The following is a 24,617-nucleotide window of genomic DNA, read 5'->3' on the forward strand; positions in this document are numbered from 1 at the left end:
AGACTATGATGAGGGTGGAAAAGCAGTGAAGTTAGAGTCCTTCAATGGTGCACAAGATAGGTTGAAAGCCTTTGACTTTCATTCAACAGTATGATGCTGTCTATTCAAGGGGGAACTTCACTGAGTCCTCAAAGATTCAAAAGGCAGCCACTTTTATGAAGGGGAATGCATTGCAGTAGTGGTTCACTCTTTTGATGCAAGGTATAGCACCATCAACTTGGGTAGAAGTCAAGTAAATGTTTGCATTCAATTGGTTGACAAGTACCTTTGAGGTGGATATCATAATAGCTTGGAATAAGGTAGCTACTAAGGAATGTAAGAATATGAAGCAATATAATAAGAAGTTTTTGGATGCATTGCTGCCTATCACTTCTTATTGCCCCGTACCCCTTCATGAGCAAGTGGAAAAATATATTTGCGGGCTACCCAAAGAAATCAGGGATTTTTGCATTAAATCCACTATGTTCAGCATGTCTCACCTCATAGAAACTACTACAACAACATATACTTTGCTACGTGGGAAGGAATAGGGCTTCCTAGAGAGTGGAGAGAAGCCGAATAAAAAGAAGTTTAACACTGAGAAAAGGGAAGATCTGAAAATCAGCCTAAAAAGAGCCCACAATAGCAAAAAAAAGGCTCGAAAACATTGGCACAACATAGAGAATCAATGGCTAGTAATAAATGCTTTATTTGTGAGCAAGAGGGTCACATTGCAACGGACTCTCCCAATAGGCAATAAACTTGAAAATTAGAAACTTAGGGAGATTCTAAGGGAAAGAAGCCCAAAACATCAATGGGATTGCTGTCCATGTTGTTAGTGATTAGCCCAATGATGATGCCACTAAGTTATGCACACCATAGGGCAAAATTAGGAATCAACATGCATTGATATTATTTGATAATGGTGCACGAGCCAACTTTATCTCTATAGACACGACAGCCCGTCAAGGCATCAAAGAGGATGAGATGGGATCCATGGGGAAAGTTGGGATGGTATGTAAAGGCCATGCAAAGCCCATCACACTGCTCATTGGAAAGCTTCGGTTACGTATTCAAGGATATGTGAACAATGAAGAGTATTTCATTGCTCCACTTGAGGATTGTGATGTGTTGCTTAATATGCCATGGTGTCACCGTATATATGCAATGATTGATTCATATGCAAAAGAGATCACTATTCAGCATAAGGGAAAGACACTCACACTTGATGTAAAGTTAAAAGGGAAATCTATCCCTATTGTATCTACAACTGCCTTTTTAAAGTAATGAAAAATCATCTTTCAACGTGCTTGGTTTTTACTAAGGATAAAGATGATAGTGAGAATGTTGCGAATATCTCCAAGTTAGAGGAGAATCACATGTCATTTCTGAAAATATATGTTGATTGCTTCTCTCATTCACTTCTAGGGCAGCTACCACCTAAAGGGCCTAAAGATCATCATGGCATAGATCTTATCCCTAGAAGTAGCCCACCCAATAAGCCACCTTGCAAAGTCAATGCAACCCAATAGGAGATTATGAGTCAAGTGAATGAGCTGTTAGAAAAAGGGCTGATTCAGCCCGGCTCATCTCCTTTTTGTTCTCCAATGCTTTTGGTGCAAAAAAAGATGGTTCATAGCGTATGTGCTTTGATTATTGTGCTCTGAACAAGATCACAATGAAGAATCACTTTTTGATTCCTCAAATCGATGATATTTTGAATGGATTACAAGGGGCAGCCATATTTAGCCATATAGATTTGAAAAATGGGTATCATCACGCATTAGACCGAAGGATGTGCCTAAGACAACTTTCAAGGCATCCTTTGGGTTATATGAGTTTATTGTCATGCCTTTTGGGCATACGAATGCTCCTGTCATTATCAAGCCACATTGTAGACACTTTCTTTGATGACATGATTGTCTACACAAAGAATGAGGCAAAGCATAGAAAGCACTTGGACATCGTGTTTAATGAACCACATAAGCATAGGCTAGTTATCAATGACAAGAAAAGCGCATTCTTTTTGTATGAAACCCACTTTTTGGGGCATATTGTATCAAGTAATAGTATTCACATAGACCCTGTAATGGTTGAGGCAATAGAATCATGGCAACCTTTGAGAAATATATATGAGATCCACAACTTCTTGTGTTTATGTTCTTACTACAAGAAGTATGTACGCATGTTTTCCGAAATTACATCTCCATTGCATGCTTTACAGAAGAAAAATGTGTTAGCAATCGTGTTTGTCATGCCTTGTCATCTCCTACCTGTGAGCCTCAATCTGACTTAGACCAAGACTTTAGGAGCTCTAATCTATCTATCACTTGTTTTGACGGAGGAGGTAGCTAATTCTAGAGCACTCAATTTATTGCATTTCTGTGCATTTTCTCCTCTCGTCGAGGTTTTATGTGCATTTCCTGGGCAATTTCTGCATTCTTCAACCTGCTTGCCAAACATTGTCCACCCTTTCCAAGATTTTTCAAAGCATTTCTAGCATTTTTACCAACATTAAATGCAGGTCAACCATATATTTGGCCCTAGACTTTAGGTCAACCAGTTTTTGGGGTATTCAGCTATTTATAGCCATTTCCCACTTGGCAGTAATATATATTATCATCTCCCCCCTTCCTTTACAGGTGCACTCTTTGCCTCCATTGTCTTCCTCCGTCTCGGATACTGCCATCATCATCAGCCCGATCTGGTGCCTTCACTGAGGCTGTGGGTTGCGTGCAAGGACTGATCAATCCTCCTCCTATATTCAACGTTCGTTTCTTTTTTTGCAGATTGTCTCTCTCTCTTCCTCTATGTTCGAGTTCCTTCTTCCGTTGTGCACTCTCACATGGTATCAAAGCATGGTACCTAAGAGAGACATAGAGCTGACTTCTAGTGGAGGAGACCACCCCAAACTACCGAACAACCTTGCCACATCAACGTTTTGCTCAAAATGCAACTTTCTACTTGGAGGCATCTACTTTTCTTGTGTCAAGTACCCATTTTGCTACCCACTTCCTCTCCTATTGTTAGGGGCGACAAGCTTCCTCAGTCAAGCAATAATCTTTTGTTGCAAACCCAATGTTCCTTGGTCATGTGACAGCTCTCCTTACCAAATGCACATAGTCCTTGTGCAAGCGACAGTCTCTCTCTCCCATGCAAACTCTCCACATCAACTTTCTTGTTATCCTATAGCCGTTTCCTCCTGTTTCGGGGTTGTCTATCACCAAAACACAGATTTTTTGTGGGTGTCTTGCAGCATATTGAAAATGTATTATCATCAATTCTTTGTTGACTTAAAGCATGAGGCCTCTGCTCCTTGCTCTTAAGAGCGAGAGATTTTTGTGCTACTTCACACAACAACCAGAGGTCACCTAGCCCGTTTGAACGGGATCCCTCTTCTCCCCATTCTCTCCAAGTTTCACAAAAGGCCCATTCTGCTGGCCTTTGTATGCCATTCATGGCACCCTCTATACAAGTGCCCATACTCCATTCCTTGCCTAAGAGAAACCAACTTGACGGTTCCAACTACTCGCTTTGATCGTGTAAGGTGGAGTGTATCCTTGATACCTTCAATCTTTGGGAGTTTATTACCCATCCTATTCCCCATCCAATGGAGAATCCCACCATTGGATCATCGATGGATCGTGTGGCCTTCTGGGATCGGCTCAACTCTAAAGCCCAATCTTTCCTCTTTATAAGCTTACAAGATTTTGTCCTAGTGCATGTGCGAAAAGCTACAGAAGTGTGGACAAAGCTTGCTTCTTTGTACCATCAAAAGACATTTGCCCACTTGATTACTCTCAAGAAGAAATTACGAATGCTCGTTGTTAATGACTCTCCTTCCATGAAGGATCATATCAACAGATTGGAGGATATGAGGAATGAGCTTGCATGCCTTGGCAGGATGTTCTCTTCAAAGAATATGGCTATGATTCTTTTGACTCAACTGCCATCTCCCCAATTTGATGTCTTCTACACCGGCCTTCTTACATCAAGGACCCGTGAGAAACTTCTATGGGAGGAGCTTGCCTTGCTTGTTTTGGAGCATGACGAGCGCGCCAAAGAGGTAGCGAATGGATCCACCTCCACCAAAGCTTTTGTTGCAGGTTCGGGAAGGGGGATGAAGAAAGGGAAGTCAAAGGCTAAAAGACAAGCGAGTTCTTCGAGGTTCTAACTCTGACTTGGAGAAGCCTAAATGCCCATATTGTGCAAAGGGGACACATCTAGAGGAGAAATGTTGGAAGAAGTACCCTCACCTTTGACCAAGAGCAAAGGATGGAGCTAAAACATGCGAGCCTTCTACATCTACTCTAGTGATTATCCATGAGTCACTATTCCTTCATATTGTTGACTTGGAGGAGCCTTCTTTAGTGATTGTCTCATCTTCTAAGAAACCTTGGCTGGTTGATATTGGAGCTTCTAGTTATATGACTCCACTAGGTGATTTGTTGCACGATCTATATCCTTTTGAGGGTTCAGTCACTATTGGTGGCATTGTTTTAGTGCCTATTTTTGGATTTGGCACTTTGCCTTTATTTCCTGACCACCGGTTGAGCTCCCTTTCACAGGCTCTTTATGTTTCGGACTAGAGCTTTCCACTCCTCTCAGTTTATGGCCTTACTAGGCTTGGTACCCAAGTTGTCGTCACCGAGCAAGCCGTTGTATTGAGAATTCTTCTACACAGGCTGTTATCGCAATAGATTCACAAGAGAGCAAGCTTTACAAGCTCCATTCCCCTTCTCTTATTCAAGGTCCTTCGAGACAGATGACTCTTGCTACACCCATTCCCGCTTATGCACCATCTTTTTCACAGTTCCTTCCCATCCCCAAACCTCTCCTCTAATGGTTCCCTCATACGATAGATTCACAAGAGAGCAAGCTTTACAAGCTCCATTCCCCTTCTCTTATTCAAGGTCCTCCGAGGCAAATGACTCTTACTACTCCCATTCTCACTTATGCACCATCTTTTCCATAGTTCCTTCCTATCCCCCAACCTCTCCTCTGGTGGTTCCCTCATACCCCCCGTCCTTTTCAGAGGGGAATGATCTCGATGATGTGGTTGTGGATAGTGTTTTAGAGGAGGCTTCCCAAGATTGTGAGGAGCTTCTTCATCGGCACTATTCATCAACGGACTTTATCAACATTGGCATTCCTCTTACCACCCCAAGATTCATTTGTCCCTTGGCCTTCCACTACATCCAAGATCTAAGAGGGCATGTTAGCAGTTATGTTTGTCTTGCCTTGTCATCTCCTACCTATGAGCCTCAGTATGAGTCAAACATGGACTTTAGGAATTCTAATTTGTCTATCACTTGTTTTAACGTAGGAGATAACTCATTCTAGAGCACTTAGTTTATTGCATTTTAGTGCATTTTCTCCTCCAAACAGAATTTAATGTACATTTTCCAAGCAATTTCTGTATTCTTCAATCCTGCCTTACTTACAGGACATTGTCCACCCTTTTCTGGATTTTTTTGAGCATTTCTAGCATTTTTACTAGCATTAAATGCTGGTCAACCCTATTTTGGGCCCTTGATTTTAAGTTGACCAATTTTTGGGATATTTGGCTATTTATAGTTATTTCCCACTTTCCTATAAAGCATTGTACTTGCTTCCTTTTCTTAATGCAATGATAGTACTCTTTTCTTATCAGTAAGTGTCAATGTCATTGTCCACATACACGAGATTGTGTTTATAAGTCCAAGTATCAAGCTTGGAACCTAATTCACTTGTGTAACAAACAGTGTCTTTGTCTCCTCCATCATGAGTTTACTCTCCTCCTTTCATCCACCATAACTCACTGCCATGTCCTAGATCCGGCTCATTCCGACATGGTATCAGAGCGCAGTCGGGCATGGCCTAGCTAATTTCGCTCCTCTCTCAGCTCCTCTTCACTCAGGTCAGCTCAAGTCCAGCTCAGTCCCAGCTAATGAGCTCATTTCTAAACTCTATCTCCACTTGACCTGTGGCAGCCATAGCCAAACCTGCACCCTACCTCCTTGGAGCTTCTTGATCTCCCTCCACAGTCAATATTTCAACACGCTTTCTTCTGGAGATATGTTCCTTGGCTCAGGGCGCTGCCTCTTGTCACTTCAAACACCGACATTGGTGACCTATAGCTCCAGCATTGCGTAATTCGTCAGTCGCAGTCCAAAAAAGAGCGCCTTCTGTTCATACAGCCCGACGTCCATCTGCGCAGCGCAATTCATCCTGGGTCTTTAGGGCTTTTGAAGCCTATCACCTAGGCTATCTCCAGCTTGAATCTTGAGGCATATGGTTCAGGCTATGAGCTGGAATCTCAGAAAAACCAGTCGTGCAAAAACCCTAAAAGAAGACCACCATAGCTTTTTCAGCTCAAGCTCATCTCTCACTTCACTTTCTCTCTCCTGCCACTTAAATCAAGGAGGGGAGATCGGGAGATCTCACTAAGCTACTAAAGTTCTCAACAAGACAAGCATCAAATCAAAGAGGGGAGATCTATGAAGCACTTGAAGACCCATTGAAGATTTGAAGACTCAAGGAAGAAGATACAAACATAGTGTCCATTGACACTCATCTAGTACTCTTAGCACTTATGTCTTGTGACACAACCAACTCTTCTGCTATTGCAAACTGAGAATTTTGGAGCTGATTTGCTGCTGATCTTGCAACCTCAACATGGGAAAAGACTCTCCAAATGCTCGATTCAAAGGAGTCGGGTTTCACACCTGGCAAACCCGCATCAAGCTCATCCTGATGAAGAAGGGTCTCTGGGCCATCACAAATGGCAAAGAAAAAAAACCTCGAGATGCGGACCTTGCAGTTACTTGGCAGAAAAATGATGACAAGGCACAAGCCATCATTAAGCTGGAATTGGATGACAGCTACATCCATCATGTGGATGCCTGTGACACGTCCCATGACACTTGGGACAAATTGGATACCTTATTTGATGCACAGTCAAAGTCATCTAAGTATGGTCTATTGATTGAATTTTTCCGACTTGATATGAAGCCTCATACATCCCTGGCATCCCATCTAAATTACATGGAAAGTCTCCTAACCCAACTTGCAGGGATAAAGCTAAAAATGGATGAAGATGTTTGTATTGGTGTCTTGTTAAAAAGTCTGCCGCCTGCCTATGATAATGTATCAACCACTCTAACCAATATGCCTGATCCTCAGCTTGTTGATATTAAAGCCTCTGTGCTACAACTATTTCTTAGTATGATTTGATATTTATGCAAGCTAGAAATTTTCAGTAAGATTTGGCACATATAGCATAGTTGGACAACACTAGCCAATGTTGTGACTATGACGCCTTGTGGAAATTCCAGTGCAATATGTTTTTCCTTTGGCACATTGCAGTGCAATCAAGGACGATTGCAAGGATTTCAAGGGGGAGGTCTATCACAAGGATGTGAGAAATTTAAGATGCTTCAATCTTGCCGATAACATTTGATTAAGTTATTAATCAAATATGCAAGGTTGTTTAGCACATGTGATGCATATAGCAGTTACATCATGGTAACAATTATTTCATAGTTGTTTGGCCAATAAGTGTCAATGGTGACAATAGGGACTAGCATTAATTAATTAATCAATACCAATCTAAGGATCAACAAAGGCTAGGGACCGCTCCAGGTTGCAAATAACCTAGCCAATTTAATTATGGATTGACACATTTATTTTTGGGTAGGATCAAAAGGGCTAAAATTAATTTTGAGAATTATTTAATCCAAATAATACTGAAAAAAGGGTTTAGAAGGCCATCACTTGGCAAAAATGCCCATGCAAACTAAGAAAACGTTTTTTGGGGTTCGATCTCAACCATTCAGTCAGCTTACAGCATGGGGGGGAGAGAGAGGGAGCTGTTGGTTCATTTTCTAATCAAAGAACAACAATTTGCTACCAAAAGACAACCATCTGGGGGCCTCGCTAGGTAGAGGGACAACAAGGAGACACCTCCTAGGGGCAGGCAACAGCATTGTTGATCAGGTGACAACGTTTTGGAAGTGTCTCGCAGTAGATGACTACATTAACTACAAGCTAAAGAATGCACCATGCAGATTTTAGGGTCTTCTCTCAAAGAAAATCAGATTTCTCTTTGATCTTGGCTTTCTCACACCTTCTCCAACCCCTTCTTAGAATATCTCAGCATTTCTCAGTCATTTTCAATAAATCTCAACCAAATTTGGTGGACAACAAAAGGGTCTTTGTTGTAAACCCTAAATTTTTGTAGAAAATAGAGTTTAGCAACCACCTTGGGACCCATGCCAACAAGAGAAGGCATCATACATTGAAATCAACACTGAATTGAGAGGGATTTCAGATGCCAATCCATCCATTATAAATTGAGGTAGCATTTGGCTAACTGATAGTTCCATTTGTGCAACTCCTAGGTGAAAATCAAGGGGCAATTGACCCAAATTGCTTGTTGATTGTTTGTAAAGTAAAAGGCTTTTGAATCAGCAAAGGAGATTGTGGAATGTCAACTTATACTCAATCCATTGGCAATTAAAGTTAAAGAAATACCGAAAGGGACACTAATTTTGTGGCCAACCTGGTGTCTATTGTCCAAGATTGTTAAGGTAATGTGTGCATTTCAATTTATGCTTAATTATTAATTGTTGTAATTAAGTGCTTGATCAAGTTTTATCACCCTATCCACAGGGAAAGGCTCATTTCCCATGCTATGATAGGACAACCAAGATACTTTCATGAAGCACGACAAGGACAGCCTACGAGAATGTATGATACAAATTTCTATGGTATGCAACAGCCAATGCATCGTGTGCAACGCCCAATGTATTTGAGTATGGTTAGAAATGTGCAAAACCCTATGTATGGCAGCATTGCCTTGATGCTTGAGGCACAAAGTAGCATGTTTGGTAATGCATCTGCATCCCCCAATGTTTATGGGGGTCATGGAATGAGTATTGGTCATGCAAATGCTTCGTTTGGTGTTGGCTTTGATGTAAATTCAGCACATGTACCCTTTTTGCAGTAGCAAGTTTACAACAACTTGACACCTAAAGGGGCAACAAAAGACTATGATGAGGGTGGAAAAGCAGTGAAGTTTGAGTCCTTCAAGGGTGCACCAGATAGGCTGAAAACTATTGACTTTCATTCAATAATTTGATGCAACCTATTCAAGGGGAAACTTCACTAAGTCCTCAAAGATTCGAAAGGCAACCACTTTCTTGAAGGGGACTCCATTGCAGTGGTGATCCACTCTTTTGATGAGAGATAGAGCACTATCAACATGGGTACAATTCAAGCAAATGTTTGCATCGAATTAGTTGACAAGTGTTTTTGAGGTGGACATCATGATAGCTTGAAATAAGCTAGATGCTAAAGAACGTAAAAATTTGGAGCAATATAATAAGAAGTTTTGGGATACATTGTTACCTATCACTTCTTGTTGCCCCTTGCCCCTTGATGAGTAAGTGGAAAAATATGTTTGTGGTCTGCCTAAAGGATTTAGGGATTTTTGTATTAAATCCACCATCTCTAACACGTCTTAGCTCATAGAGACTGCTACTATAGCAGATGCTTTGCTGTGTGAAGGATTCGAGCTTCTTAAAGAGTAGGGAGAAGCCGAATAAAAAGCTGTAAGGCTGAGAAAAGGGGCGGATCTGAAAATCAGCTTGAGAAGAGGCCAAAACAAAAAAGAAATGGCTCGAAAACATTGGCACAATGTAGGGAATTGATGGCTGCAAATAAATGTTTCATTTGTGAACAGGATGATCACATTTCAAGGCACTATCCCAATAAGCAATAAGTTAGAAAAGCAAAAAATCAAGGAGATTCTAAGGGAAATAAGCCCAAAACATCAGTGGGATTGGTACCCGATGTTGTTAGTAATTAGCCCAATGATCATGCTACTGAGTTTTGAGAGCAAAAGGCAAAATTAGGGTTTAGCATTTATTGATGTAGACATGGAATCGGAGAGGATGAGATAAGACCCCATGGGGAAGTTGGAATGGCATGTAAAGGCCATGGAGAGCCTGTCACACCACTCATCGGAAAGCATCGGTTGCATATACAGAGAATTGCTCCACCTAAGGATTGTGATGTGTTGCTTGGAATGCCATGGTGTCACTATATGCATACAGTAATTGATTCTTGTGCAAAAGAGATCACTATTTAGCATAAGGGAAAGACACTCGCACTTGACATAAAGTTGAAAGAGGAATTGGCCCCTGTTGTATCTATAGCTGCCATTTTTAAGATAATGAACAATCATCTTTCAATGTACTTGGTTTTTACTAAGGATAAACATAATAGTGAAAATGTAGCAAATATGTCCAAGTTAGAGGAGGATCGCACGTCATTTCTGAAAATGTATGCTCATTGCTTCTCTCAATCACTTCCAGGGCAACTACCACTTGAACGGCCTGAAGATTGCAGCATAGATCTTATCCCTAGAAGTAGTCCATCCAATAAGCCACTCTACAAAGTCAATGCAGCCCAGCAGGAGATTATAAGTCAGGTGAATTAGTTGTTTGAAAAAGGGTTGATTCAGCCCACTTTATCTTCCTTTTGTTCTCCAATGCTTTTGTGCACAAAAAAGATGGTTCATGGTGTATGTGCATTGATTATCACGCTCAAAACAAGATCATGATAAAGAATCAATTTCCAATCCCTTGAATCGTAATGTTATGGATAGATTGCAGAGGGCAACCATATTCAACCGTATAGATTTGAAAAGTGGATATCATTAGATATACATTAGACCGAAGGATGTGCCTAAGACAGCTTTCAGGACATCTTTTGCGTTATATACATTTCTTGTATTGCGTTTTGGGCTTATGAATACTCTTGCCACTTTTAATCAAATGATGGATCGCATCTTTAGACCACATAGAGGATTTGTGGGCACTTTCTTTGATAACATAATTATCTATTCAAAGAATGAGACAAAGCATAGAAGATACTTGGACATTGTGTTCAATGAATTCCATAAATATAGGCTAGTTATCAAAGATAAGAAAAGTGGATTTTTTTTTGCATGAAATCCACTTTTTGGGGCCTATTATATCAATTGATAGTATTCCCAAAGACCCTGCAAAGGCTGAGGCAATACAATCATGGCTACCTTTGACGAATGTACATGAGATTCGCAGCTTCTTGGGCTTATGTTCTTACTACAAGAAGTATGTACGTGGGTTTGTTGAAATTGCATCTCCATTGCATGCTTTACAAAAAGAAGGATATGCTATTTAGATTATTAAAACTGGAAATTTTAGCATTTGAAAATTTAAAGGAAAAGATGAGTTCAAATCCTGTGCTTATGTTGCATAATCAAAGGAAATCATTTGTCGTTCAGCGTGATGCACTTTGGGACTATTCTTATGCAAAATGGCCGTGTTGTGGCTTATAAGAGCCGATCTCTCCACGGTGCAAAGAAGAATTTGCAAGTCCATGAGAAAGAGTTTTTGCCTATAATTCATGCAGTGTCTACGTGGAAACATTATTTGTTAAGGACTGATTTTACAACGCAGACAAACCATCAAACTTTGAGGTGCTTTCTAACGTAGACAAAGTTATCAAAGAAACATATGAGTGTTAGAGATCATAGCCTGACTGGAGGGCAGGCAGCTGCACAGTCGGACCAGCAGGGCAGCTGCACAGTCGGACTGTGCAGTCGGACTGCCACGTGGCAGTCCGACTGCCTGCAGCCCAGTCGGCTGCATTTAATGCAGCCGACTTATTCAGGCTGCGCCCTGTTTTCTGGCGCCCCAGTTCGTGGCAGTTTTCGACTATTTATAGTCGACGTTTTCAGCAGTCTGGCCATTCTTCTCTGTCGCAGATTACAGACCGGTGCCGTGCAGATTTCTGTCTCTGTTCACAGATTTCAGACAGCAGACAGTGCAGACTGCAGCAGACTTCGAGGTGGACAGCAGGTCGCATCGTCGAGGTGGAGACACGCAGTCCAGCGCACTGCGCCCGTGTATATCTTTGTATTCAGCATTCTTTATACAGCAGATCTTCATCGTCCACTGTCTCTTTCTCTCCCTTCTCTCTCTGCGTTCTCTCTCTCTCAGTCCTACGCTTCCGCACCGCTGCACTCTGACATGGTATCAGAGCAGTGTTTGAGGGCTGACTGAGCGCAGAATCAACCTGAAGAGGAGTTTCCATCGCGACACAAATTTGCGTTTTTTGCGTTTAAGGGCAGACAGGAGTGCTGCGCCTTGGAACAAGGCTGAAACGAGTGTGGGCGCACAGGAAAGGAGTACAGGTGGTGGATTTGCTGCTGTTTACTGCTGTTTGACGCGGAGGAAGTTTGAGTTTTCAGCCTAAAAGTGCAGGTTTTGCTTTTTCATCGCCTCCGGCGGGTGAAGAAGCTTCAGGACGCGGAAGAGCCTTAGCAGGCTGAGTTTACCCAGTCAGAGGGGGCTGCTTTTGCGTTTGAGAAGGCATTGCAGCTGAAGATGTCTACAGAGATGGACTTGGAGTTCCAGGCGATTATGGACCGGAAGGTGCCTGTCTTACCGGCTCTTCCTACAGATCAGAAGCTCGACGGCGACAACTACCGCATTTGGCGCGTTATGATGTTGGCCATCCTTGAGTCCTATGATTTGGCGGAGTTGGTACAGGAGGATATTGACCGGCCCTCGGTAAGAGATGAGTCCAAACTCTCTTCCGATGCTCGTGCGGAGTTGGCCAGGGCCCAGTCTCATTGGGACAAACTGAATGCCAGGATTCGATCCTTTCTCTTTCTATCATGCACTACAGCCGTGATCGCTCGCATCGAGCACTTGACGGTGGCTCGTGAGATATGGCTGGAGCTTGATCAAATGTACAATCGGATGACCCTGATGAAGAGGGTTTCTTTGGAGGTACAGATGCGGACCTTGTCCGTCAATAAGTCTTCTTCGCTAAGGGAACACATTAACAAGCTAAGGCAGCTACAGATGCAGGTTCAGAATGCGGGGAAGCCGATTTCCTCCGAAGACATGGCGATCACACTATTGTCCCAATTGCCGCCACGATTCGGTACATTTTACTCTGCCCTTATTGCTTCGGGGCGAGAGTCTACTCTTCGCTGGGAAGAGTTGGTTCCTATGGTCTTGGACCAAGAGGAACAGTTAAAGGGACAGAATGCTTCCAAGACGGAGGCGCTGACAGGTCAAGCCTCTCAGAAGAAGGGGAAGGACCAAAAGAAGAAGAAGGGGGATAACAAGTCCAAGAAGGACAAGGAGAAGGACAAGGACAAAGACTCCACATGTCATATTTGTGGAAAGACTGGCCATTGGAAGAAGGATTGCCCTGACAAAGATACGAAGGACACCAAGAAGAAGGATACCAAGGATTCTGGAGCGGTGGCTGCACCCTCATCAGCTGCATTTCTACATCTAGTTGTCATTGAGGACGCTTCACCGAATGCTTCTGATGCTGCGATGACGGCTCCCCAAGCTCGAGAGTGGATTGTTGATAGTGGTGCCTCACGGCACATGACTCCTTCATCAGATGGTGTTGCCCAGCTGCGACCTTCGCGTGGGCAGGTTCTCATTGGAGACAGCTCTTCAGTTTCTGTTGCAGGTCGGGGTAAGATGCAGCTTATTCCGGATGGACGAGGTGGCACCCATACCTCAGAGGTTTTGCATGTACCAGGATTAGGGTACCATCTCCTTTCAGTTCATAAGATTTGCTCCCTTGGTCTTTTGGTGGAGTTTGACAATTCTACTGTGCGAGTCCTTGATCGTGAATCAAGGAAGGTTCTATCATCTGGATATCAGGAGAACGGCATTTACAAACTGAAGTCGTCCACTGCCCTCTCTACTCTTCTTCTTACCTCACAGTCACAGTCTGAGTTATGGCATGCTCGGTTTGGTCACCTGAACTATGACTATCTTCGGAGGGCGTCACGTGGACAGCTTGTTCGAGAGTTGCCGGATATAGTGGTGAGCCAGCAGCCATGTGTCTCCTGCATACGGGGGAAGCAGCATAGGGATGCCATTCCCCACACAGCTTCGCGGCGGTCTACTTCACCGATGGAGCTAGTATCATCTATGTGGCCCTATGAGGAATGATTCCTTGCGTGGGAGCTCGTACTTCATGCTGATCGTGGATGACTACAGCAGGATGACATGGGCCTACTTTTTGGCACTAAAGTCAGAAGCTTTCTCGCACTTCAAGGATTGGCTTCTCTTTGAGGAGAACCGATCAGGCCGGAAGTTGAAGACCTTGCGATCCGACAAGGGAGGTGAATTTGTGTCTAATGAATTTGCTCGGTTTTGTGCAGATAGAGGAATTCACCAAGAGTTTGCCAATACCAATACTCCTCAAGAAAATGGTATTCTAGAACGGAAGAACCGCAGTGTGATCGAGATGGCGCGCACCATGATGGAGCACCGACAGACCCCTCAGGTTCTGTGGGCCGAGGCTGTGGCTACTGCAGTCCACATTCTTAATCGATCCCCTACTTCGGCCGTGGAAGGGATGACTCCATTTGAGGCTTATTTTGGGACGAAGCCAGATGTTTCTTACTTTCGAGTCTTTGGGTGTGATGCCTATGTTCACATTCCCAAGGCTCACCGTGACAAATTTGAAGCGGCTTCTCGAAAACAGGTATTTGTTGGCTACAGCTCCCAGTCCCAAGGCTACCGACTGTATGATCCCGTCAAGCGGGATATATATACTAGCCGTGATGTGCGGTTTGTGGAGGTTCCAGCTTCTTCAACGGATGAGGAGCACCCCGTTCTTGGAGATCCGGGAGAGTTGGGCTCCTTCTACAATTCCACTGGAGCCCGTGCCTTTTGATTATGATTCTGTTTCTGACACAGAGTCTATTGTTCCACCGGACTCTTCTACGGAGTTACCACCGGTGGACATTCCAGAGTCTTCTGCTGATGGAGAACGACGAGGGGAGGTTCGGCCTCCTCCTCGCTGGGCCCGTGACACACTCCGTGATTCAGGGATCGAGGGGGTTCCTGAGGAGTGGGGACCGCAGGATGGTCCGCGGCGGTCACGGAGGCACCAGGTGCATTCTTCGGAGCTTGTTTGCTCCAATTATTGTTTGATGTCCCGTGTTATGCAGGATCGAGAGCCCACCTCCGTGAAGGAGGCTTTACAGTCCGCCCCATGGAAGAAAGCTATGGAAGCTGAGTTGGAGGCTATTGAGAGGAATGGCACTTGGTCACTTGTGCCACGCCCCCCGAAGAAGAAGGTGATTGGAGTCAAGTGGGTCTTCAAGACCAAATATCTCAGTGATGGTACTTTGGATAAGCACAAGGCTCGCCTTGTTGCTAAGGGTTTTGCCCAGCGCCCAGGGATTGACTGTCATGACACCTTTGCCCCCACAGCTCGTATGGCAACCATTAGAGCTGTTCTTGCTTTGGCTGGCCATAGGAGATGGCCTGTTTATCAGTTGGATGTGAAGTCGGCCTTCCTGAATGGTGATTTGAAGGAGGAGATCTACGTTGAGCAGCCTCCTGGCTTTGGTTCTTCAGATGGGAAAGTCTACAGGTTGAAGAAGGCCCTGTATGGCCTCAAGCAGGCCCCGCGAGCTTGGAACGAGAAGATTGATTTGTTCCTCCAGTCTCAGTTGGAATATCGGCGGTCCAAGGCCGATCCGCAGCTGTATGTTCACACTTCCGAGGATGGTTGTGTGTTGTTTGTATTATATGTTGATGATTTGATTGTCACAGGTGATGATGCACAGCAGGTCCAGGAGACAAAGTCAGCCTCACATCGGACGTTCGAGATGACGGATTTGGGGCTACTCCATTTCTTTTTAGGCCATGAGATTTATCAGTCTCAGAGGGAGATCTTTCTCTCCCAACAGAGATATGTACAGGAGCTCTTGGTGTCTTTTGAGATGGAAGATTGTCGGGCCCTCTCTACTCCTATGGATCCGAACTGGAAGGTCACTTCCCATTCAGCTTCTCCTTTGGCGGATGCGTCCCGCTATCGACAGTTGATAGGGTCCTTGATTTGGCTTCTCAACACCAGGGTTGATCTATGTTTTGCTGTTGGGCTCTTGGCGGGGTTCATGAGTGAACCTAAGACGGTGCATTGGCAGGCTGCTCAGAGGATACTTTGGTATCTGAGGGGGACGTCTGATTTGGGGATTCATTACCCCGCAGGGACAGATGGGTCAGATCTTGTACTTGCAGGTTGGAGCGACTCGGATTGGGCCGGTGACGTGGACCACAGGCGGTCTACAACAGGTTACTGCTTTACTTTGGGTACAGGTGTTATTTCATGGAGTAGCAAGAAGCAGCCCACGGTAGCCCTTTCGTCTACTGAGGCGGAGTATCGGGCCGCGTCTTCCACCACATGCGAGGTTGTGTGGCTTCGGAGATTGTTGGAGAAGCTTGGGTGCCCCCAGACTCGTCCTACATTGCTGCGATGTGACAATGAAAGTTGCATTCCCTTGGCAAGGAACCCTGTTTTTCATGCCCGGACGAAGCACATTGAGATCCAGTACCACTTCATCCGAGAGAAGCTTCTGGATGAGACCATCACTGTGGAGTATTGCAAGACGGAGGACAATCTTGCGGATTTGTTTACGAAGGCGCTTCCTCAGGCTCTACTTCGGCAACATTCCAGATCCCTCAGGCTTCTGCCCTGTCCAGGCTCTGAGAGGGGGTGTTAGAGATCATAGCCTGACTGGAGGGCAGGCAGCTGCACAGTCGGACCAGCAGGGCAGCTGCACAGTCGGACTGTGCAGTCGGACTGCCACGTGGCAGTCCGACTGCCTGCAGCCCAGTCGGCTGCATTTAATGCAGCCGACTTATTCAGGCTGCGCCCTATTTTCTGGCGCCCCAGTTCGTGGCAGTTTTCGACTATTTATAGTCGACGTTTTCAGCAGTCTGGCCATTCTTCTCTGTCGCAAATTACAGACCGGTGCCGTGCAGATTTCTGTCTCTGTTCACAGATTTCAGACAGCAAACAGTGCAGACTGCAGCAGACTTCGAGGTGGACAGCAGGTCGCATCGTCGAGGTGGAGACACGCAGTCCAGCGCACTGCGCCCGTGTATATCTTTGTATTCAGCATTCTTTATACAGCAGATCTTCATCGTCCACTGTCTCTTTCTCTCCCTTCTCTCTCTGCGTTCTCTCTCTCTCAGTCCTACGCTTCCGCACCGCTGCACTCTGACAATGAGATGGGCAAATTTTCTCTCTATGTTTCATTTTCAAATTGTACATATTGATGGTAAAAAGAATGTTGTGGTTGATGCACTGTCACGTAAGCCACAAATTTCAACCGTCAACATGGATTATCACATTGAGTTGGATACCATGAAAGAGCAATATGCTACTGATTTGGACTTTGCTAATGTTTATGATAAGCTTTGCAATGGCCAAAGGCATGTGCACTTTGTACTTAGAAATGGATTTTTTATGATGCATGTACGACTATGTGTCACAAATCAGTTGAGGCCCAGAGTTATCCCTGAAAAACGTGCTCCTCCGTATACAAGTCACAAAGGTATTGATGCCATGATCAAGGCAATGGAGCATTTCTTTTATTGGCCAGCTTGAGTCATGATGTAGAACTAGACATGCATCGTATCTTAAAAAGTAAGGCATGATAGGCAAAAGATGCCACACTTGTTGCAGCCCTTGTCTATTCCAAATAGGCCTTGGTAAAGCATTGTGATGGATTTTATTCTTGAGCTTCCTAGGATACCTATAGGAAATGATGGGATATGGATACACTCTTCAGCTGGAATCCAAGCGCAGGCTGAAAATGCAAGGTGCTTATGTTGAGCTAAAAATGCATTAGTCTGACTTAAACAACCCCAAAACACGCTTGATTAATGAAGAAACCTTCTTATTTTAAAAAAGAAACACGATCCTAGAGAGTTACCATGTCCCACATACAAAACCCTAATTTGGGTGTCCCAAACTTTCCATAAATAGACATGCAACCCACCACTCTCCTTCAATCTCGTTTTTGCAAGTTTTAGGAGCTATATCTCTGCTGCCCACACCCCGTTCGCAAAGGACATCGTAATCACACCTTTCCATCACAATTTGCTATCACTTGGCGTCTATTTCCAACCTCTATACATGTCGCCTACCTCTTGGAGCTGTCGCCAACATTAAGGAATTTGCATTTATTACTACCAAGACCAATCGCCATCATCTGCATCCAATCGCCATCAATAGGAGTTGTCACCATCATCATCCTACTTGCGTTTGCAATCAATCTCTCTCCTCCAGTTGTCGCCATCAACATTTGCACTATCGCCATTAGTTTCTACCTATCGCCCAACATAGTTATCTTGTATTTACCTCTTTTGCACAATCACTAGCTATCTCTCTCCTCAAGTACTTGCGTTTTTAGTCTTTCTCTCTCCTACACTATTGTTTAGATCAAATTTGACCTTCCTTAGCTATGTTTGCTGGTGTTTGACACTTGGAAGCAGCCTTGGGCTATGATTCCAAATCCGTTCAACGTACGACACACTTTACAGCTGGAATCCCAGCGCAAGCTAAAAACGCAAGGTATTGGTATTGAGCTAAAAATCCATTAATCTGACTTAAAAAGCACCAAAACGTGCTTACTTAATGAAGAAACCTTCTTATTTTAAAAAAAAAAATGTGATCCTCTCTCCTCTAGCTATCGCCAACAGTTTCCACTTGTCACCCAACACAATTAGCTTGCATTTACCTATTCTACAGTCGCGAATTTTCTCTCTCCTCAGGTATCTACGTTTTTAGTTTTTCTCTCCTGCATACATCAAATCTAGCCATCATTGGTTGTGTTTGCTAGTGTTTAACACTCTAAGGTTGCCTTTGCTACGATTCAAGATCTGTTTGGAGTACGACATACTCTACAACTCATAACCTCTGTCATGATCCCAAAGATGCGAGAGTTCGAGGTTCAGTATTCACTACGCAGTGAGCATTATATATTCATTATTCATTCGCTTTATTATTCATTGTGTTCACTGCCTCTAAGTTACCCTAACCCTAACCCTAACTGTGTTCTGTGTTTATCAATCTATGCTTTGTCATATGACTGGTTTTGTGTTTTTTGCGTTTAGAGCATTTCTTCACAGCTGGTCTAAGAAACACAAGCCTAATCAACGAGTGAGAGAAGGACCTATAATTAGCAGAAAAATCGCAGCAAGAACCTAGATCCTGCAATCTGATACCATATCAGAGGTGGTGCAGCAATGGAAGCCTAGACGAGTGTTGAAATAAACTGTTGAACACAAGATAGAAGAGAAAGAAAACAGAAGAACACTACAAAGGAAGAGAACTCAAAGATGTGCTCAGGAAATGGAATCCATATACAAAATATGATAATGACACATACAACAGTGAGTCACTTGGTGCATGTGCATTGGCACCAACTCCTCTCTCCGATAGAAAGACTACTTGAAGAATGATGTTGATTGAATGAGGAGGAGGAGCCCCTAAAGAAATAGGCCCAAAATATGCCAACTATGGTAGCTGGTCAGCTAGCATTTAATTCTAGCTAACTAGCATAAAATGCCAATCTGCATGAAAAATGCCCACAAAAAATGCCTAAAATACAAACTAGTGTGCCCAATCCAACTGGCATGCACAAACTCACACATGAGCTAACAATCTTGCTAATAAGAAGGTTATTTAGGGCTGGCTAAGGGAGGAATAAGTTGTTGTCAAATGAGCTCCGATAGAGATGACAATTGATCGCACAACATAACATGACAAGGGCAGCAAGTTTCCTCCTCCGCCTCAATGAGAGGTGATGATAGAAGAGGAGGGCTCACCATCAGCACCTGGGTTTTACCCCCCTTTTGAAGTTGTTGATGCTATCAGAATTGCCATCATAGCTATTGTCCAAAAGATACTCCTTTCAATTGATCTTCTCTCTCATCCTTTGACATTTTCTAAGCAATTCTCAGCATAATGCAACCATTGGTAAAGAGCAATTGAAAAAATTGCAGCTGAAAATTTTGCTACTGAAACCAGTAGCCATTTGGTTTTCCATAGCTACCTTCGAATCCATGCTCAAGTACTAAAGACCGAAGTACTCGATGTAGTAGCTGAAGGCATTAACTTGCAACTAATCTAAGAGTAGCACATTCTCAAATTATTGCGGCTTGCATGTAACATATTGAAGATCCAAACTAAGCCCGGATTGTTATACAATGAAGGGGCAAATTGTACCCAAAAAGTGCTCGTCATTTATGACAGCCATTGTATTGAAGATAGAAGGAGATCAGTCTATATCTCAATGTACTTTGACCTTATAGTAATAAAAGATAAAGAAATACTACAAGGGGTGCAAATTGTTGGAGACAATCTAGTGTCAGCTATCCAAGATTAAGTGATCAAGTGTGTATTTTCAAATTTATGTATTTAATACTTGCTATAATTTGAGTTAAATCTAATTATCAACACCCTTGCCAAGAAGGAATGTTGGTTTCAAGTTGTGACCAATGGCAATCGTTGAAGCTGCTCTGATACCATTGTCAGCCTAGGTGTGGAGTGATTGTCTGATTAATTAATAGAGAATGAAAGATAATGAGAGAATTAATCAATGCACAACGATACTCACTCACAAAACAGAAGCCAATGTACTAATGAATGAATGAGAGTATAGAGGTCGAAGAGACCACAATGATAATGCCACACTTAATGTGCTAGGGTTGCACAAAGCGTCCTTTTATAGAAAAACCTAACCCTAGCTGCTTAACCATCATAAGATACCCTAACCATAGTGTCACTAGGATCTTGGAGCACTAGGGGGTAACACTTGTTTTGATAACAATTTAAATATCTAAGAAGCCAGAACATGGATCAAATGACATTAATGTGAAGCCCATGAAATGGTTCTAAACACATCCACACAGGCTCGAAGATCTAGAATAGGTTGTTTTCTCTACACCAAGTCAAGACCTTTGCCTGTCCCAATGATCCCCAAGATGAGATTAAGACATTTATCTATCTCAAATTCCCCCGCAATAAAGGACCACAACAGCAAGATAGAGAAGATTCATCGTGAGTTAGCATACTTGGAAGGACCGTCCAATCCAAGGACATGGCTGTGACACTCTAGTCACATCTCCCCTCACCCAGGTACAATGGGTCCACACCAATCTCCTCATGTTGCTTGCGTGAAACACAATCAGCTGGGAGGAGTTTGTCCCGATGACTAGAACTGGATACCCATCACACGGAGCTAGGTTTAGGTGGAGCAAGTACCGTCAACCCAACCTTTCAGCTGGCACATCAAGCAATGAACATCCTTACAATGGGAAACCACTCATCCGAAGGAAAAGTGTTGAAAAAGTACTCTCACATTTGACTTGGGGAAAAGGAAGGAGCGAAGGAGTCCCAGACAACTACACCAGCCATGATGACAGAATCTATCTTCATCTATGTGAGATAAATGACACTGGATTGGTTTCTTCATCATATGAGAAGCCTTGGCACACTCAGCTTTAAACTGTCACCCTTAATTAACCTTGAGAACTGGTGTTTCTAGTCCACTCAGACAAGGCAGGTCTATAGCATTTCTCATGTTTCCTTCCCTTAAAAGAAGCCTCGACTGGCTCACGAACACTTTTTTTTTAAAAGACCTACAAAGCACTTCTTCAGTTTGAGCTTGAGTCTGTAATGTGAATACACACCTAAACATGGTAAGTACATTGAGGTCCTTTAAACTGTTTCTACAAGATAGCAATTTCCTTTCTACTGTGCAAGTACATGACGTGCTAAAGTCGAAGACAACAGTTTCTCTGGAAAAGTGAATACCTGAATCCTTTATCGCCTGCTGTCGTGTAATAGTTTGAGCATCTTTTGCATTTCCAATTATATCTAGGTCAATATCCTCATCAAAAGCTTCTTTTTGAGCTAAAATCTGTGTGTACAAAATGTATAGTGGTGCTGGTAGTAGTTCTGCTAAATGATGCTGCTTCATCCGTTTGGTGTGCAATATTCCTAGCTGCTGCTGCACTGGTAACGAGGCTTTCTTGAGAGCTTTCAGATGAGAAGGCAAACTAGATAAGAATTTCTTGCGACTTGCAATGCTCTCTTGCAGCATCTTTTTCCTGGCTTCTAGCAATTCCCGCTGCTTGCAAAGCTCCTTCCTCTAAAAACAAGCCAACAAAGTTGCTACACATTTTAAATAAATTAACAAATAAAACAACAGTTTCATCAGAATATTCTTATAGTTGCATGTGCAAATAGATATACAGCCAATGCAACCCTCTCTACTTAAAATGCATAACTCTTCCGAAGAAGCCAATATGATAATGTGCGTACTTCAGCAGCCAGGTGATGGTGTTGCTACTGACATTAAAAACATGAGACACGGTAACTTGTTGAGCAGTCAAGACATCATTCCACAGGAGGGCAAAACATAGCAAAACTCACATCTTAACTAGCATCAGCCTCTGACAAAAACAAAAAATCATTTAATTTGACTGCTGATATAGAAAGGTTGTCTTGTTGTCATTATGATGTACATAGCTCACTCTTACCCATATATCTCCTAAGAACGATCTTATAGATGTGCATAGCCCTTATCAAACCATCCAGAATAATGTAAACTACTTATGACTTAAAGCATCGACATGGCAAACCCATCTTTAGAAATCAAAGTGCAGAAAACAAGCCACTGATTGAAGAGGCAGCTACGTTGCACATATGTGGTGATCATTTCAACAAGTAATGTTTGGTGCACATATGTTACAACTTCAGCTCTGCAGTCAAATTCTAAAATGTAACCAATGATTGAAGGGACAACTACATTTCACATGTGTGGTGATCATATTTGCAGTAATGTTTTTATGCACACAAATTCCAACTTCGGCTATGGAGTCAAATTCTAAAGTTGTAACTACCTGATAAAGCTCATAATTAAGACGCTCCAACATTGTTCTATGAGGGTCCTGTTTTAGCAGTGGGTCTCTCTTGAATTCTTCTGGTGCATATCTGAAAAAGATATCCTCCGAGACCAACTCAATGTCAGGATACTTTGACTTGAAGTCTTTACAAGCACTAATTGCTTTAAGATAGTGATTTTTTTGATAAAGCAGATTGTTGAGCTGCAGTGTGGTATGATCCACAGGCAACTTTGCAGCTTCAGTCTCTTGCTTTGTACGATCTTCCTCCTGTAAGATTATGCGATTGATCTGCATACAACAAAAGATTCAGAGGGCCAAAGAAATACACTCCATCAAAAGAAACATAACAAAAACCACTCTCAAAGACAATTTTGATCTAAACTCTAAGACCCTCTTGGATTAGAATAAAATAATGTTTGGTCTTCAAAGTGAATTTCTGATTGTGCTAAAATATTCTTGCTGAACGTGAGCTAGTCACACCAAAAAGTAGTTCCAAATGCCTATGCAGATTGTTCATTACAAAAACATTTAACCTCACCATTAAGGGTAGGAAGGTCATGAAGGGACCAGCAAATCAATGAATTTGGAGCATTTTCCATCTCCATCAATGCAAGTAAAGGCCAATTGACTGCCCGAATCCAGGGGCAAATCTGATTGAAGACTTGCTGGTCATTTTGGACAAGGGAAGTTGGAATATCGAAAGGGATTGGGAGAATCCCATTGTACATTAACTTTTTATTCAATTAAGCTAAAGAAATACCAAAACAGGTGCCAATTTTAGGGCCAACAAGGTGTCCATTATCCAAGATTGTAAGTTATTTTGCATTTCTCAGTTTTGTAATAAATGTTATTGCTGAAACTAAGTTGTAATCAAGGAATTACCACCCATCCACGAAAGGAAGGCTGGTTTCAGACAGCACTGGGCATTCAACATAGTCACCCCTCTCTCATCATAGCCACCATACCAAGATGAAAGTCTCCTCTCTAATCTCAATGATGCCTCATGCTTGAGGAGCATCAAAGACATATCAGCAAAACTAATTAGTATCAATGTTGCTTGGGTCTATAAAGCTTTGGCTATTGAATCAAACTCCAAACAAAGCTTATAGACAAGTTGAGCCTTTTGAAGAATCAAAAGTGGATGCAGTGATGGAAGTGTAAAAATTTATTGTAAGTAACTACTAAACACAAGAGATAAAGGAGAGAAAAACATTGCACAAAGAACTCAGAAGCAAAGAGATACACTGAAACGGAATCCATATACCAAGATATGAGATAGTACAAAACCAATGTGCGTCACCGGCTGTGAAGGCACTAACACTTGCTTCTCTCCCTCCACCAAAACCTATCAGATGATGAATGACACATGATGTATGATGATGATAATAACTGTGGAGAAGGAGTGCCTAATAAATAGGCAAAAATAATGCCATAAATGATGTCAAGTCGGCCAGCAATAAATGCTAAAAATGACCATCATAAAATGCCAAATAAAATGCCTAAATAGTCTAGGAAATGTTCTGGTGCCCTAGCCCACGAAAGTACATAGACTCGGCCATGAGATGACATATCTACTAACACCCTCTCTCAGAACATGGGTGATTTGATACAATACAATATACAATGATAAGGTCCCATCATAGTACATACAACAAGAACCACCATGGTAGAACCATGGATACCCAAGTAGTGGTTGTGCAAGCCACCACCAAGGTGCCTCGAAGAGAACTTGATGTCAATGTCGATCATATCAGCTCCTGAAAATAGAGAAGAATCATAGCAACTCTCAATATTTGTCAACAATGTCTCGCAATAGCATACAAGGCCATGTTGTCAAAAATGCCTTTGAATATA

General features: G+C 42.8%; 1 protein-coding gene across 2 annotated transcripts in view; it reads right to left on the reverse strand.

Moving 5' to 3' along the window:
* Window positions 1–24,617, reverse strand: part of THO5 (THO complex, subunit 5) — a 68,284-nt gene that overhangs the window by 33,721 nt on the left and 9,946 nt on the right. For both annotated transcript variants that reach the window (XM_087700393.1, XM_087700392.1), the window contains exons 2-3: window positions 22,761–23,051; window positions 21,670–22,006 (exon numbers count right to left, since the gene is read on the reverse strand). In XM_087700393.1, coding sequence (XP_087556519.1) covers window positions 21,670–22,006; window positions 22,761–23,051 — 628 coding nt within the window. The remainder of the gene's footprint in view (window positions 1–21,669; window positions 22,007–22,760; window positions 23,052–24,617) is intronic.

Source organism: Lygodium microphyllum, chromosome 19 (genome assembly GCF_053477565.2).
Source record: "Lygodium microphyllum isolate KBCC chromosome 19, Lygodium_microphyllum_v1.1.10, whole genome shotgun sequence".
Lineage (NCBI taxonomy): Eukaryota > Viridiplantae > Streptophyta > Polypodiopsida > Schizaeales > Lygodiaceae > Lygodium > Lygodium microphyllum.